Below are 15,328 nucleotides of genomic sequence, written 5' to 3' on the forward strand. Positions count from 1 at the left end.
GTTAATTAACTAACTTTTTTCTGTAGAATTTATGTATTTTAGCCCCAAACTAACATAAGGTTCAAATTAAACCAAGTAACCATACAAAACTATAAACCTAAACAATGTAAGCTGCAAGGAAAATTTGTTAGCAAATTTGCACTAAAAGATTTTTTTTTCTCTTTCTTTCTTGTGGAAGGCATAGAGAAGGGTCCCATGGGGCTTTGATGACATTAACCAATTCTGTATATAGTTGTCATTTACACTTTTATTATTTGGCAATTCTTTTGAGACTTTTATAGATTTGTTAAGCTCCTTTTGTTTTAAATATAAACAAGTTGGCAGACATAAACTGTTATATGACACTAAATCATGTTTAGTGATTATTTATATTGTTAAATCTAAGCAAAATCTTACTTTAATCATGTTTAGTAATAAGCATATCTACTCGGATACAGCTAATCATGTCAGTACTGGTATTGTTTTAATAACCTATCACATTTACAGAAGTAATAGCAAAGTCGACTAAAAAAACTAACATTTCAAACTATATCACTTCCAAAAGTATTTTATCATTCTATTAAAGGAAAACAAAATAAAAATTGGAGTTAACACTACTAACCATCATGTTACTCATGTATCACTGTGAAACTCTAAAACAAAACAATGAATACAAATTTGGAATGGTCCATTATTTTAATGTGGATCATCCCAGCCAGAGAGGCAACTCCAAAGTACAAAAAATCGTGAAGACCATAACACTAGCGTTGTCGTCTAACGTCTTCCAACCTAACTCCACTTTCCACTTCTGGTCATTGCCTTCATTAAAACTACTTTTGTCTTCTTATTGATATTTTTTTTCTAATTTTCATCTTATCCTTTGGATGATTCTCTTTGACCAGATTGAGATCATCTTCAATTTGTTCTTCCCACTTCCACAGTGATAGTTACCTCTGTATACAAATAAATCAGTTTAAATGGATTTAACTCCAGAAAATTAGAGAGAAAAAGAGTTTTTTTTTTCCTTCCTATTTTCATATTTCTTGGGCCACCGTTCTGTTTTGGCGAGAAAAATGTTACCGACGAAGCCGACCTTGTTCTTGATTTATGTGTGAGATTCGTCCTTTCTCCAAAGTGAGCTTCTTTTTTTTTAAAATGATTTCCCATTTAAAAATATAAAACAGAGTGCCCCATACTCATCCAATACATGTGCGTACGTATATAAGTGGTCCCATTCATCGTCGTCGTCTGTGCTAGGGAGCACAAATAATAGAGAAGAGAGACAGCAGCACAAGTTGAGAGGCGGTCATCGAGGTCAAGCTTTAGAAGAAAGACCTCTAAAGAGTGTGAGTAGACAAGTTCTCATCATGGTCTCTTACTTTTCTTGATTTTACATATAAATATCGAATCTTTCTTCTATTGTTTTTATTCTTAGTGCTTGTCAGAAGCTGGACTCTCACCCTAGCTTTTTTCCCCGTCTTAGTTTCTTAAACTTGTCAGTACCTTTTAAGTTAATTATCTAAAAAAAAAAAAAAGAATCTGTTTTCTGAAAACAGAGAGGTCTCTTTTGATCTGGCTTTTGATGTGTGTGTTTGTTTTTATAAGACCATTTATAACAAGAAGCATCCCAACAGTCTCTATCTATTAGCGTTCTTCACTCTCGAAGTTGCTTTCGCTGGTGGGACTTTATCGCTCCTTTCCTAAAGGTATAGCTATAAATTCTCATAAGAATTAACCTATCTATTCTATTATATATGTAGCTGTATTTGAATATTGATAGGCAAATTAATTAAGATCCTCGTCATTGTTAGTATCATATACTTAGAGAGGTATGAATGTTTTGTTTTTAACTTTTACTTGCAATTTAGTTTTTGTTGTCTTGTCTCTGGTGTCAGGCAAAAAAACATGTCAGGCTCTAGGCCAACTCAGTCCTCTGAGGGCTCCTCAAGGCGATCAAGACACAGCGCTAGGATCATTGCACAGACCACCGTTGACGCAAAGCTCCATGCTGACTTCGAGGAGTCAGGAGGCAGTTCCTTTGATTACTCAACCTCAGTGCGTGTAACCACCCCAGCTGTGGAGAACAACCAGCCGCCGAGGTCCGACAAGGTGACCACGACATATCTCCATCACATACAAAAGGGAAAGCTGATCCAGCCCTTCGGCTGTTTGCTCGCCTTGGATGACAAGACCTTCAAAGTCATCGCGTACAGCGAAAACGCCCCTGAGCTCTTGACTATGGCTAGTCACGCGGTCCCCAGCGTCGGCGAGAACTCTGTTCTAGGCGTTGGGACGGATATAAGGAGCCTCTTCACTGCTCCTAGCGCCTCTGCGCTGCAGAAGGCTCTTGGATTCGGAGACGTCTCTCTTCTGAATCCCATTCTAGTCCACTGCAGGACTTCCGCGAAGCCGTTTTACGCGATTGTGCATAGGGTCACAGGGAGCATTATAGTCGACTTTGAACCGGTGAAGCCTTACGAAGTTCCCATGACGGCTGCTGGTGCGTTGCAATCTTACAAACTAGCTGCGAAAGCGATCACTAGGCTGCAGTCTTTGCCTAGCGGCAGCATGGAGAGGCTTTGCGATACGATGGTTCAAGAGGTTTTTGAGCTCACTGGATACGACAGAGTGATGGCTTATAAGTTTCATGAGGATGATCACGGCGAAGTTGTCTCCGAGGTGACGAAACCCGGTCTTGAGCCTTATCTTGGTCTGCATTATCCAGCCACTGATATCCCTCAAGCGGCTCGGTTTCTTTTTATGAAGAACAAAGTTCGGATGATCGTTGACTGCAACGCAAAACATGTGAAGGTGCTTCAAGACGAGAAGCTATCCTTTGATCTCACCTTGTGCGGCTCTACCCTTAGAGCGCCGCACACCTGCCATTTGCAGTACATGGCCAATATGGATTCTATTGCATCTCTTGTTATGGCGGTTGTAGTTAACGAGGAAGAAGATGGAGAAGCTACTACTACGCCTCAAAAGAGAAAGAGGCTATGGGGTTTGGTGGTTTGTCACAACACAACTCCGAGGTTTGTCCCGTTTCCTCTCAGGTACGCCTGCGAGTTTCTAGCTCAAGTGTTTGCGATACACGTTAACAAAGAGGTGGAGCTGGAGAACCAGATCGTGGAGAAGAACATTCTCCGCACGCAGACGCTCTTATGCGATATGCTGATGCGCGATGCTCCTCTGGGGATTGTCTCTCAGAGTCCCAATATAATGGACCTTGTGAAATGCGACGGAGCAGCTCTTTTGTATAAAGAAAAAGTATGGAAGCTTGGAAAAACTCCAAGCGAGTTTCATCTACAAGAGATAGCTTTTTGGTTGTGTGAACACCACGCTGATTCAACCGGTCTAAGCACTGATAGCTTGCATGACGCTGGGTTCCCAGGAGCTTTGGCTCTTGGGGATTCAGTATGCGGAATGGCGGCGGTGAGGATATCTTCCAAAGACATGATTTTCTGGTTCCGTTCTCATACAGCTGGTGAAGTGAGATGGGGAGGTGCGAAGCATGATCCAGATGATAGAGATGACGCGAGGAGAATGCACCCGAGGTCATCGTTCAAGGCCTTTCTTGAAGTGGTTAAGACGAGGAGTTTGCCTTGGAAGGACTATGAGATGGATGCTATACATTCATTGCAGCTTATTCTGAGGAATGCTTTCAAGGATGGTGAAGCTACCGATGTGAATACGAATATTATTCACTCGAAGCTTAATGATCTGAAGATTGACGGTATACAAGAACTAGAAGCTGTGACTAGTGAGATGGTTCGTTTGATTGAGACTGCTACTGTGCCTATATTGGCGGTTGATTCTGATGGGTTGGTTAATGGTTGGAACACGAAGATTGCTGAGCTGACTGGTCTTCCTGTTGATGAAGCGATTGGGAAGCATCTCCTCACACTTGTTGAAGATTCTTCGGTGGATATCGTTCAGAGGATGTTAGAGAATGCATTAGAAGGTAACTTCTCTTCCTTTACTTGCACTGAGTTTTGCTAAGAATATTTCAACTCGCCTGGTATTTTGAACCAAAGCTGCCGAACCGAACCTAATTTTGGTTAGTTTGGTTAGAAGTTTGATTCTATTCAGTAGGTTTTCCATAAAAAATAGTTTTGTTCGCCAACCGGTTACTTCGGTTTTCTTCTTTTTTAAAATATATACCCAGACCATACTACAAAAACCGAACCAAACTAACCGAACTAAATAAATTTCAAACCGAATTATCTGAAATTTTAACAAAACTAAACCAAAATCTAACCGAAATCAAAAACGTATATAGGATTTTCGAAAACCGAACTAACAAAATACCGAAACAAACTTTATTTTGGATTAATTTGTAATATTTATGTTGAACCGAACTAACAGAACCGGCATGTCTAGTTTCAACTATTTGACACTGTTTGGTGTTTTATTTTCCTTTTTCTCCCTCAAAATGCTGATAAACTTCGGTTGTATATATATGTAGGAACTGAGGAGCAGAATGTTCAGTTTGAGATCAAGACACATCTGTCAAGAACGGATGCTGGACCAATAAGTTTAGTTGTAAACGCATGCGCAAGCAAAGACCTCCACGAAAACGTGGTTGGTGTATGTTTCGTAGCCCATGATCTCACCGCACAGAAGACCGTGATGGACAAGTTCACTCGTATCGAAGGTGACTACAAGGCCATCATCCAAAACCCAAACCCTCTGATCCCGCCCATATTCGGAACCGACGAGTCCGGGTGGTGCACGGAGTGGAATCCAGCAATGTCAAAGCTAACCGGCTTGAAGCGTGAGGAGGTGGTGGAGAAGATGCTGTTGGGAGAAGTCTTTGGAACTCAAAAGAAGTCGTGCTGTCGTCTCAAGAATCAAGAAGCGTTTGTGAACCTTGGGATTGTGCTGAACAATGCTGTGGTGACAAGTCAGGAAGCTGAGAAAGTGCCGTTTGGTTTTTTTACGAGTGGTGGGAAGTATGTGGAGTGTTTGCTGTGTGTGAGTAAGAAGCTTGACAGGGAAGGTCCGGTGACTGGGGTGTTCTGTTTCTTGCAACTTGCTAGTTATGAGCTGCAGCAAGCGCTTCACGTGCAGCGTCTAGCTGAGCGTACTGCGCTGAAGAGACTAAAGGCTTTGGCTTATATAAAAAGAGAGATTCGGAATCCGTTGTCTGGGATCATGTTTGCAAGGAAGATGATGGAGGGGACTGAGTTAGGTCCTGAGCAGAGAAGGATCTTGCAAACTAGCGGTTTGTGTGAGAAGCAACTCAGCAAGATTCTTAATGATTCTGATCTTGAAAGCATCATTGAAGGATGCTTGGATCTTGAAATGAAAGAGTTCACCTTAAACGAAGTGCTGACTGCTTCCACAAGTCAAGTAATGATGAATAGCAACGGAAAGAACGTTTGCGTAACTAATGAAACAAAGGAAGAAGTAATGTCTGAAACTCTGTATGGAGATAGTATTAGGCTTCAACAAGTTCTTGCAGATATCATGTTGATGGCTGTTAACTTTACACCATCCGGACGTCAGCTAACTGTCACAGCTTCCTTGAGGAAAGATCAGCTTGGGAGATCAGTGCATCTTGCTTATTTAGAGATCAGGTAAAATATTAATGAATTACATAATATGATGTTATTAGAATGTGTGCATTGAGGAGATTGTTGTGTTGATGAAAACAGGATAACGCATACCGGAGCTGGGTTACCAGAGTTTTTGCTACACCAAATGTTTGGGAGTGAGGAAGATGTGTCGGAGGAAGGGTTAAGCTTGATGGTTAGCAGGAAACTGGTGAAGCTGATGAATGGAGATGTTCAGTACTTGAGAGAAGCTGGGAAGTCTAGTTTCATTATCACTGCAGAACTCGCTGCAGCAAGCAAATAGTCACCCAAAAGAGAAAAAGGGTGTGTTGTGGATTGATATGATGGTCATTCTCTTTGTTTGTAACTTTCCTTATTGCTTTTGTTTTCAATAACGATGAAATATCCATCCATTTACATCTTCTGTTATCTTAAGCTGTAAATATGGATGTATATCTAATCTCCTGTGAAGTGTTTTGGTTTCATGATGTATTATTCAAAAAATGATGTATGATTATTGAGGTAATTTATAGTCAGTGGTGATCAAAAGTTACAGAAACCATTCAAGGAATGTCTCTACTGATATCATCTCTGAGTCTATGCCTCAAGTTAATGCAACAGGCTAGAGTTTAGAGGTAATGTATGACCATTTCCTTCAGTATGTTGCAAGAATCATTTGTTTTAAACAGTTGGCTTTAGCTTAACTCCATAAAGATGCAGACAGAATTGTACATTCTACAGGAATCTAGCTAGCTGGCATTCTACACGAATCTAACTAGCTGGCCATATGGAAATGCACTTAGATTTGAAAGCACCACATGGGAGGAAGTATAAAACTTTTGATCTTATCAATTAATCAAATCAGTTTTATTAGGTCCATATGTGAGAGACTCTCAGGTTGATATAAAGGGCCAGATAAGTAGCTTACCTGCTTTCATATTATAGTTGGAAGTTTTTTAATAAGATCAACTAACATCAGCTTTACCTGTTTGGCTGTTTCTAGTCAACTAGAAATCAAAAAAATAAATTCGGACCATGCACAGAAGATGTTGATTTTTGAAGTAACTTAAATATTTGTGCATGAGTAAAATACCACATTTGGACTTGGCCGGCATGCCTTTTACGATTAGAAAAAAAATAGTTTTAGTGGGATACAGATGTTTTCCTAAAGAGAAAATGAATATTAAATTTTGAGGCCAGTATAAATACGAATGTAGATTGTTAATTATTCATTCATATAATCAACATACAAACTCTAAACAGGTATTTGCCTGAGTGTTTTACTATTATGTTGATTAGCTTTCTTCAAAGCTGATTTCGCGTTTGTTCACAACAGTAGATCGTAAATGTGACAATGGAACTCAAAAATGCACAAACAAAGATCAGTTATTGGTTTCACTGCACAACATAAATTAAAACAGAACCGGGGAAAAAAAAAAACATGTAATGAATTTGGAGAAGAAGATCATCATTTCTTGGGTTGGAACCTAGTTTTAATGTGTTTAACAGTTCCTGAAGACGTCTGAAAGGCTTGAGCCAAGATCTCATCAGGAACAGGAGGCGTAGAGCCGAACAAAGTAGCACCAAGAGACTGAGTTCCAGGAAGCTGACTATTAAAAGCAGCAATGACAGAGGCAGGAACGTCACCGTTGTTCTTCTGGAAGTGAACAAGTCCTTTGGGGAAAGCAAATACGTCACCTTTCTTGAGAGACTGAGAGATGAGCTTGTTCGCGGTCGTGAGAAACCCAACGTCGAGTGTTCCTTGGAGGACGTAGACGACTTCGGTGGCACGTGGGTGAGTGTGAGGCGGGTTTGAACCACCTGGCGCGTAGTCGATGCGAGAGAGGGAGACACCGAGTGTGTTGAGTCCTGGCAGGTTCATTACGTTGGCTCCTGTGACTAAGGCACCGAATGTGTTGTTGGTGAGACCTGGATTCGCTAGTGCTTGTGAGAAGAAGTCGAGGGACGTGACGTTAGCTGCGTCTTTGCAAGGGAAGCCGTTGACTTTGATTCCTGAAAGTTTTAAAGAAAGATAAATAAAATGGAAAATGAGAGATGAATAAAGTTTTTATTACCGGAGGAGAGATCAGCGACGCAGAGGTCTTGGAGCATGTCGGGATCTGCGGAGACTGTAATGAGGAAGAAGAGGAAGATGGAGAGGAATGGAGTTGGTGAAGCCATGAATTTTTTGATTCTTGATTGATGGTGATGAGAGAGATTGAAGACGGAGAGAGATGATGCTTTAAAAGCAAGGAAACATGAATGACCTTGTCAAAATAAAAAATAAAAGTCAAAGGTCAACGTATACTAGACGCATATATCAGGTCTGTGCTGTTGAAAATAATGACTCTACACCTGTTTTGGTATTACACGGTATGTATATTTAATGACTTCACCTAATCATGTTAAATGTTTTTGTCTTACTTTTAACCGTTTTTGTTATTATTAAAAGTTTAAAACCTTGATTTTGCACAAACATCAGATTGTTTAGATTGTTTAGAACGTAAACGGCACCGTTTGCTGTCTCGGAACAAAGTTTTATTTTCAAGCCCATTTCCGGCCCGTTTGTAAAGATAACAGCTAATAGGCTACGTTGTAATACAAAAATTTGTCAACCTCTGAAAGGTTGTATAGGTGGTGATCGGTCGGTAACTTTCTAGATTAACAGATCCTACTGTGAAAAGGATAAATCAATAGCATTTTTTTCTTATTATAGGATAGTTTCCATTTAAGTTATAAATTTTATTCATGGATCAAATTAGTTGTGTGTATAAACGTTGTAATAATGGTGACCATGTTCAATAAGAAAATCTATTCAGAATATGATTTTTTTTTACTAAAGGCCTAACTGCGATGATGATGAACTCAAAGGCGCCTACGGATGCTCAGGCTAAAGCTCCAACATTGGTCTTCGGGGACATCAACAGGTGTCCGGTTCCCGCTGGCGTCGATGTTCGTTTTATCGGTCCGTGTATAAAAAGTGCTGTGATTAATTTAGGCTACATGGGTCCTCTCACCATCATTGCCATTGGCATACTAACAGACGTCCCTCTTGACGTCCTGCGAGTCATCTATTTCTCTGGAATCGCTCTCCATCACGTTCCTACAGGTTATTATCTCTTTATCCTAATTTATTTATTTGTTAAAAAAATTAATTAGGATTTAGATTCTCATCTGTTTAGTTTCTGAAACAGATATGAATGGAATTAAAGATGATTTTCACCTTGATTATGCAGTAATTAACAGTTAATATGAAAATCTGAGGAATTTCATCTAGCTTACGTATATGTGACTACTACCAACATTCTTTATCCTCATTCTGATCGAGTCCAAGACTTATATTTGTGCAGTAACTCAACATCCCAAACTTGCATCATTTTCTCAACCAATGAAGTTTCATGCATGGATCAACATTTCTACGTTCTGCATGCAGCTTTCAGTTGTAACCCTAGCATATTAAAATAAGTAAGCAAGAAAAAAAAAACAGAAAATAAATCTGTGATAGCAATAAGATTTAGTGGAATTCATTTACATCTTTTAAAGTATTATTGATTTTAATATGTTGTAAGAAAACTAAAATATTGTATAGGTACATGTAAATAAATCATAGGATAGAAGAAAAGAATGCAAAGATTTCATGACATTGTTTCTCCATTTCTTTTGGGCACAATAGATATGTTTATTAATTGTTAGCAAACCGCGACAAATGTTTATGTTAGTTAATCATCCTCAACATAAGATACTCCAATCAGAACTAACACAATGATTGGTTCAATGTAGAACCAATTATTCGGTTCACATGCACCTTTGTCTCTTGCGTTCCACTAAACTTTATTATAATGCAAATGCATATTACGATAATCTGTTGGTCGGTAAATAAGATTGACTTTGAACTGAGATGATTGACTTTTTCATATGCCAAACAAGTTCTAAATATCTTTTCCTTTCATTTGTATAATGTCGAAATTAGAATAATGTGTTTGACAAACCAATTTCTTATTATTTTAAAAATATACTAATATCGTCTTTGAATTTTAATGTCAAAACAAACATTGAACATTTTTTATTTTACCGGTCAAGTTATTGCGTTAGGTTATTTATAATATTTAAAAGTGGCTGTTTCGGATTGAAATCTTAATTAAACAATAGTTTTGATATAAAGTAAATCAATTGACATTAGGATAATAATAATATGAAATCATCCCATCTCTTCCTTCATGTTTATCAAAGTCAAATCCTCGAAGCTATGTTCTTTTAACAACAAAAATATTGAATTCAGAAACCTAGATCAATTTTTTTTGAAAAAAGTGTCACTTCTTGTTAAGGCTTGTAATGTATTTATCAGATTTGCTTTAATTTTATGTTTTCCTTTTGTCTTGTAATTATTTACAGGTCTGAAAAAATGGTGAAGGGTGCATCTCTGGATCACAACTCGTTCACGGAAACAGAAAGAAACTGATTTATTACGTTCATCGTTATTGTTCAACAGATTAATTGCAAAGACTGACCTTTGGAACCATCGATAATACTATATACATCATAATCTTTATAGCCAAATAAAAAGTACATAGTATGAAAGTGAAAGATTTGCAAAAGAAAGAATAATATTTGACGTATGAAACACATTTAAAATAGAAATAAAGACACTTAAATCCACTATATGTACGTATGTATTGTATATGTTTTCGCTTTATTACATCTGTTAAAGAGTTAAGAAAAATAAAACCTAAAGGGACTGACCAAAAGAGACGGCCATTGGCTGAAGGTCCTTGCAGAACACGTCACTAGCTTCAGGTGTGTTCAAACTCTCGTTCTGGCTTTGGCTCCAAGGATCTGCCAAGCTCGATACATTGGCTAAGTAATCTGCCTCTGATTTGACGAAGACCGGTAGAGAGATCGGTGTGTTCACATACTCTGACCATTTCAAATCCTCGAAGTTATGATTAGGTCTGACTAGAGAAGGATAAAGATTTGAGACTGACCATGTGAAACCGCCGTTGTCGGTGAAACTCGAAGTGTTGTTTGTCTGAAACTCCCAGTTAGGTGCTGCCTGATCAGTACTCGAACTGTTGTCCGGAGGAAGACTAATCGAAGGCTTAACACACGAGTGTGTCTGAAACACAGAACCAACCACGTTTCCGGTGCTAAACTGCACCGGAAACATGGAGCAGAGGGAAGAATCAACGGAGAGTCCGAGGTTGGAGTTGAAGTAGTCGGAGAAATCAGATGGCCTTACGTGGAAGAAGTCTTGGTTAGTCGCAGAGGAGGAACTAAGAGACATGTGGTCGTTGCTGCTTGTTGTTGGCTTGTCTCTGTCAAGTACGGAGATGGGTTTGTGTGTGTTTGGATCAATGCCTCTTTGTTTCAGCTTCTTCTTTATATTCGAGTTCCATAGATTCTTGATCTCGTTGTCGGTTCTTCCCGGAAGTTTAGCAGCAATCTGTGACCATCTGATAATAAAAAAAGACAGAACAGAGTAAAAAAACAGAGCAGAGATAGAAACAAAGGAACCCTAAAGAGATAAACTTTATCCTCTGTTTTCTATGATCTTTCTTTTACAGAATTATTATTTATTATGAGTTATTACCTGTTTCCAAGGACTGCATGTAGCTCGACGATGAGATTCTCTTCGTCTTGGGAGAAAGCTCCTCTCTTTAAATCAGGTCTCAAGTAATTGATCCATCTCAATCTGCAACTTTTACCACATCTCTGCAAACCTGTATATAGTAGAAGAATCAGATTTGTTATTACAAAAAAAAAGTAGCTTCTTTTTAGATTATGTTTTTTTTTTTTTTCTCTTGGAAATGTTACCGGCATGTTTAGGAACAGAGCTCCAGCAGCCATGACCGTGATGGGTGATGTGGTTGAGAAGCTTCTCGTCTTCATCGGGAGACCAAAGCCCTTTTCTCAGCTTTTGTTTGTAACAGCCAGAATGTCTCCCCATTTTGTTTATTAAAGCTGTAATGCTGAGCTAAAAGTAACAATAAAAGAGAAGAAAGCTCTGTTTTTTTCTTTTAAGTATTGGAAGCAAAAATGTTTTTGAGCTGAGAGAATGTAAATGAAACTTTTGAAGGTAAATGGAATCTGAGGGGAAAGAGAAGAGAAAGATGGAGAAAATGAAGTAACAGATCTCAATATAAAGAGAGTATTAATAGGACTAAGAAAGTTTTATAAACAAAATGGTTTATTAAATGGTTTGCTGATTTTTTTTTGTTCTTTTTAATTTGCCTCTATCTCTCTCTCTAGAAGTTTTGTTAAAGTTATGTGCATTGTTGAACAATTTTGATTGGTCCACGTCAGATTGACTTACACTAATGGCAAAGAAAGTTCAAATAGTTTTTTTTGACATTTACATCACTCTGATCATCATCATACACTCGTCATATCAAATGCAGTAATTAAAGTATGATCGACATTAATTTCAATCAATCCCAAGAAAAGTATTTTCTTTTAGAGTTAAAATTGATGGTAAAGTGTGAGTTAAGTAGTGGAGACATGATCATTCATGTTCAACCTGTCCCCGAAGATTTTAGGAACTACTCCACTCTACGCAGCTAAAAACAGCGTGACCTAAGCAACTATTTTAGAGTTTAAAAAATAAAAATTCATGAAAGTAGTACTGGAGATTTTTCATGATCTTTTAAGAGTTTCTTTCTTTTAATATCCATATAAGTTTTTGGTTTACAAAAACCTTTTCTGGTAGAAATCTATATCTACAGTAATGTAAATGACGGAATGAGTATTTAAAATAGAACTTTTAAATATTCCATCAATTAGTTGACGAGAGTAACTTTCAATATCCGTGATTTATTTCTTATAAAATAATAGTATTTGTTAGAGTGTGAACAAAAATCTAAAAACAATTCGTGGTAATATTCATGGCAAGTCAACAAATTTTTTAATTAATGGATTATAATTGATGCGAATGTGAATTCCATATGAAGATGGCATGGATATTACAAACTTTTATCAAAGTCGCAGTGACTTTGGAGCGATGTGTGCTCCAAAAACGTTTTCAGTATGTGAGAAGGATCGGTATGGCACTCGTTGGTGATGATATATCATATATGCCTAAAAAATTATGTTAGCTACACTCATAGGCTGTGTTTAAGATATGTGAGTTTTTGAAAGTGATTCTCAATATCTTCATGCGAAAAAATCAATTTATTAACCTTTTTTGTGAACCCAGAGTAATCAGCTGCTCTCTCAACAAAGGTAAACCACATGCATAGACCAAAACTACAATTTACTACAGCAGTAGAAGGTTACAGAAAAATTATTTACAATGAGAATGGAATAATTAAAGTAACCCATTAGATGGTGTGTAGATAAGAATGAAGACAAATAAGAGTTGTTTGTTGTCTTCGTGAAAGACTTCTGCAATGAATTAAAATTATTTAAAAGCAAATGCTAAATTAGGACTAAATCTTTGTGAAAATGAATGCATCAATTAACGGAAATAATGGGAAAGGTTTATAACCAGCAAGAAATTGACATAATTGGTTAATGTTTCCAGAAATGATTAAATGGAATTAAATAGCTATATAACGAAATTTAGAAATTTAGCTTTAAAAACACGGTTTCTTTTGCAGATGAATAAGAATAATTAAGTGTCTCTTTTGTTTGCTTTATGCATTTTTAATTGACTCACTTCTCTTTGGCATTTTACTCCCTCTTTTGCCTTAAAATCAGTCATAACAGAGGCCTAGAGGGGGTATATTCTTTGCCCACGTACCCAAACTTTCCCGCAGATACTCACATGTTGAATTTTTGTAGCTTTCTTACGTTATCTAGAGACGGCCACTCGTTAGACTCTTGCCGTTTATCCATTTGTTTATCGGGACCCAATCCTAAAAATATCGTGTACAACAATAAAAGACTATACGTAAACATGATTTCTTATTTTTAATTTTCAACGTCGTGATGTTAAAGTTATTTATCTTCTTGATTCTTGATATTTTCATATGGTGTATTTACAGAGCTGTATTATACAATATATGTAAGGCCTCCTAGCTACCGGTCTCGCTTACAGACAACCCGCTTTTGGGTTCATGTGTAGATTTTATAAATAACAGAGACGATTGAAACTAAGTGTAAATACTCAATACTAAAAGCCAATTCTTAACTAGTTTATGTAACTTAATTTAAATCTTGTTTGATAAACTATAAAGGTTTGCTAATCAGTAGTATGAATCATTAGAGCATCTCCAATGGTACACAAAACTTTACTCTATATTTCACTCTATAGTCTTATCTAACTTTAATATTTCTAATTTCAACTAATGTAAATTTTTTTTCATCTACTATATTATGAAGCCTTTAACGGGGGAATATATTGTTTGATGCCATTGTTCATGCAGGGTGCACTAAAAATAAGCAAAACCGACGCGAAATTCTCATAATCAAACACGATTAAATAAATGGACTAGTGGATTTATTGTAGAATATCTCAAACCAAAGCTGTCAAAAGATACTTCAAATTAAATAATTCACCAAATAAGTGATTACAAGAGACGCCAATAATATATGGAAAGACTTGCAATTGCAGAGAGTTTCTTTTAAATCATACTCAATAAATTAATAGTCTAATTGACTAAATCCAAGTGTGCACTGTGACCTAGTGGTCAAGGTTTAAAAGCTTCTATATCAAGTTTGAAGTTCGAATCCCAGACAGCGCAATTTCTACAGGAAGAGGTATGAGTCTCAATTCCCAGATAAAGCGAATTACGCAAAAAATAGAAAAAATGCTTACAAGAGATCTTCAGTATGGCGCAAGGAGTACCGTCAGGAATGGATCTCATAGGACTAAGGTAGGTAAAATTGTCGGCTGTAATATCGTCTATGCAATGTTTCTCATAATTTGTAATAGCATAATTAACCGGACAACGAAAAAAGACTAATACCAATCAACACATTCTTGCAGTATATCATCGACAATAAAACATTATGTTAGCTTCACTATGTATTATATTAGTATCCCTTAAAAAAGGAACATATTCGATTAGGATCATGCATGATTAATAACCATCATTTGATCATCATCATGATTATAAGAGACAAGCATGCGGTGTTCAAAAAAAAAAAAAAGAAACAATCATGCATATATCCGCCGCAGCCCTTGCATTATGCGCAAAGCACATATGATTTCAGATTTTTAGGCGTATGTTGATTTTTTTACATTTGATTAGGAGCATGCATCTTTATTCGTTGTTTCAGGTTTTCAGACTAATCTATTCCTTTTGAAATAGTAACGTTGACGATGCATATATCTTATACTCAACAGGAAGCTGTCTTAAACCAATAATTGTAGATTTAATTTCAGTACACTAAATGTTTGATTCGTTTTCAGTATTTGAGTGTTTTTTAAAGGTTTATACGTGTTTCAATTATGATCACCTATATGCAAATAATCTTAGAACAATAACATTTCAATAATTTTGAAATCAACATTTCGACAAGATAATTAAATTTAGCCCATTATTTTATCATAGAGGTAATTTTAGTATAATATATTGAATATTTATTCTGGTGCATATTAATATTAATATATAATAAGCAGCGATGTAAATAAATAAATTTAAAATGTAATATTATATAGAGAAGAACCTTTTTTTTCTTATTTAACGAACCCTTGTTTTGGTGGGGAAGGATCGAATAGTTTGCATGGTTGACCTTCATGCACTAGAATAGAAGTTCTACGTTTTTTTTTGAACAATAACTTCTACGTTGTAACTATGTATTATAACTACTGTATTATTTATTACTCCATTGAAACCAAAAATACACATATGAGA

At 36.8% G+C, this 15,328-nt stretch overlaps 3 protein-coding genes across 13 annotated transcripts; 1 reads left to right on the forward strand and 2 right to left on the reverse strand.

The window, feature by feature from the left end:
* The first annotated feature begins 778 nt into the window (after nucleotides 1-778).
* Nucleotides 779-6,083, forward strand: LOC106417700 (phytochrome A). Of its 8 annotated transcripts, XM_048765410.1 has the most exons (7): nucleotides 781-1,113; nucleotides 1,237-1,325; nucleotides 1,415-1,474; nucleotides 1,585-1,685; nucleotides 1,875-3,940; nucleotides 4,445-5,558; nucleotides 5,637-6,083. In XM_048765410.1, the coding sequence occupies exons 5-7, from the start codon at nucleotides 1,885-1,887 to the stop codon at nucleotides 5,836-5,838; spliced, it is 3,372 nt and encodes a 1,123-aa protein (XP_048621367.1). In that variant the 5' UTR covers nucleotides 781-1,113; nucleotides 1,237-1,325; nucleotides 1,415-1,474; nucleotides 1,585-1,685; nucleotides 1,875-1,884; the 3' UTR covers nucleotides 5,839-6,083. The 8 variants fall into 8 exon arrangements, with proteins under 8 accessions (XP_048621368.1, XP_048621367.1, XP_013713926.1 ...); XM_013858472.3 differs by having other exon boundaries at nucleotides 781-1,325; XM_022708089.2 differs by having other exon boundaries at nucleotides 1,415-1,685.
* Nucleotides 6,084-6,738: 655 nt separating this feature from the next.
* LOC106417704 (germin-like protein subfamily 2 member 1) lies at nucleotides 6,739-7,847 on the reverse strand. Its single transcript, XM_013858476.3, has 2 exons — nucleotides 7,610-7,847; nucleotides 6,739-7,547 (listed from the first exon to the last, which is right to left on the reverse strand). Exons 1-2 carry the CDS (start codon nucleotides 7,713-7,715, stop codon nucleotides 7,003-7,005), a joined length of 651 nt encoding a protein of 216 aa, XP_013713930.1. The 5' UTR covers nucleotides 7,716-7,847; the 3' UTR covers nucleotides 6,739-7,002.
* Nucleotides 7,848-10,043: 2,196 nt separating this feature from the next.
* On the reverse strand, nucleotides 10,044-11,686 carry LOC106417934 (transcription factor MYB61-like). Of its 4 annotated transcripts, XM_022707985.2 has the most exons (5): nucleotides 11,346-11,684; nucleotides 11,122-11,251; nucleotides 10,771-10,984; nucleotides 10,517-10,683; nucleotides 10,044-10,448 (listed from the first exon to the last, which is right to left on the reverse strand). In XM_022707985.2, coding segments are annotated over exons 1-5 (645 nt in total). In that variant the 5' UTR covers nucleotides 11,479-11,684; the 3' UTR covers nucleotides 10,044-10,447. The 4 variants fall into 4 exon arrangements, with proteins under 4 accessions (XP_022563706.2, XP_022563704.2, XP_013714099.2 ...); XM_022707983.2 differs by having other exon boundaries at nucleotides 10,044-10,683; nucleotides 11,346-11,686; XM_022707984.2 differs by having other exon boundaries at nucleotides 10,307-10,448; nucleotides 10,517-10,984; nucleotides 11,346-11,682.
* Between the last annotated feature and the right edge of the window lie 3,642 nt (nucleotides 11,687-15,328).

The sequence above is a fragment of the Brassica napus genome, chromosome C8 (genome assembly GCF_020379485.1).
Source record: "Brassica napus cultivar Da-Ae chromosome C8, Da-Ae, whole genome shotgun sequence".
Lineage (NCBI taxonomy): Eukaryota > Viridiplantae > Streptophyta > Magnoliopsida > Brassicales > Brassicaceae > Brassica > Brassica napus.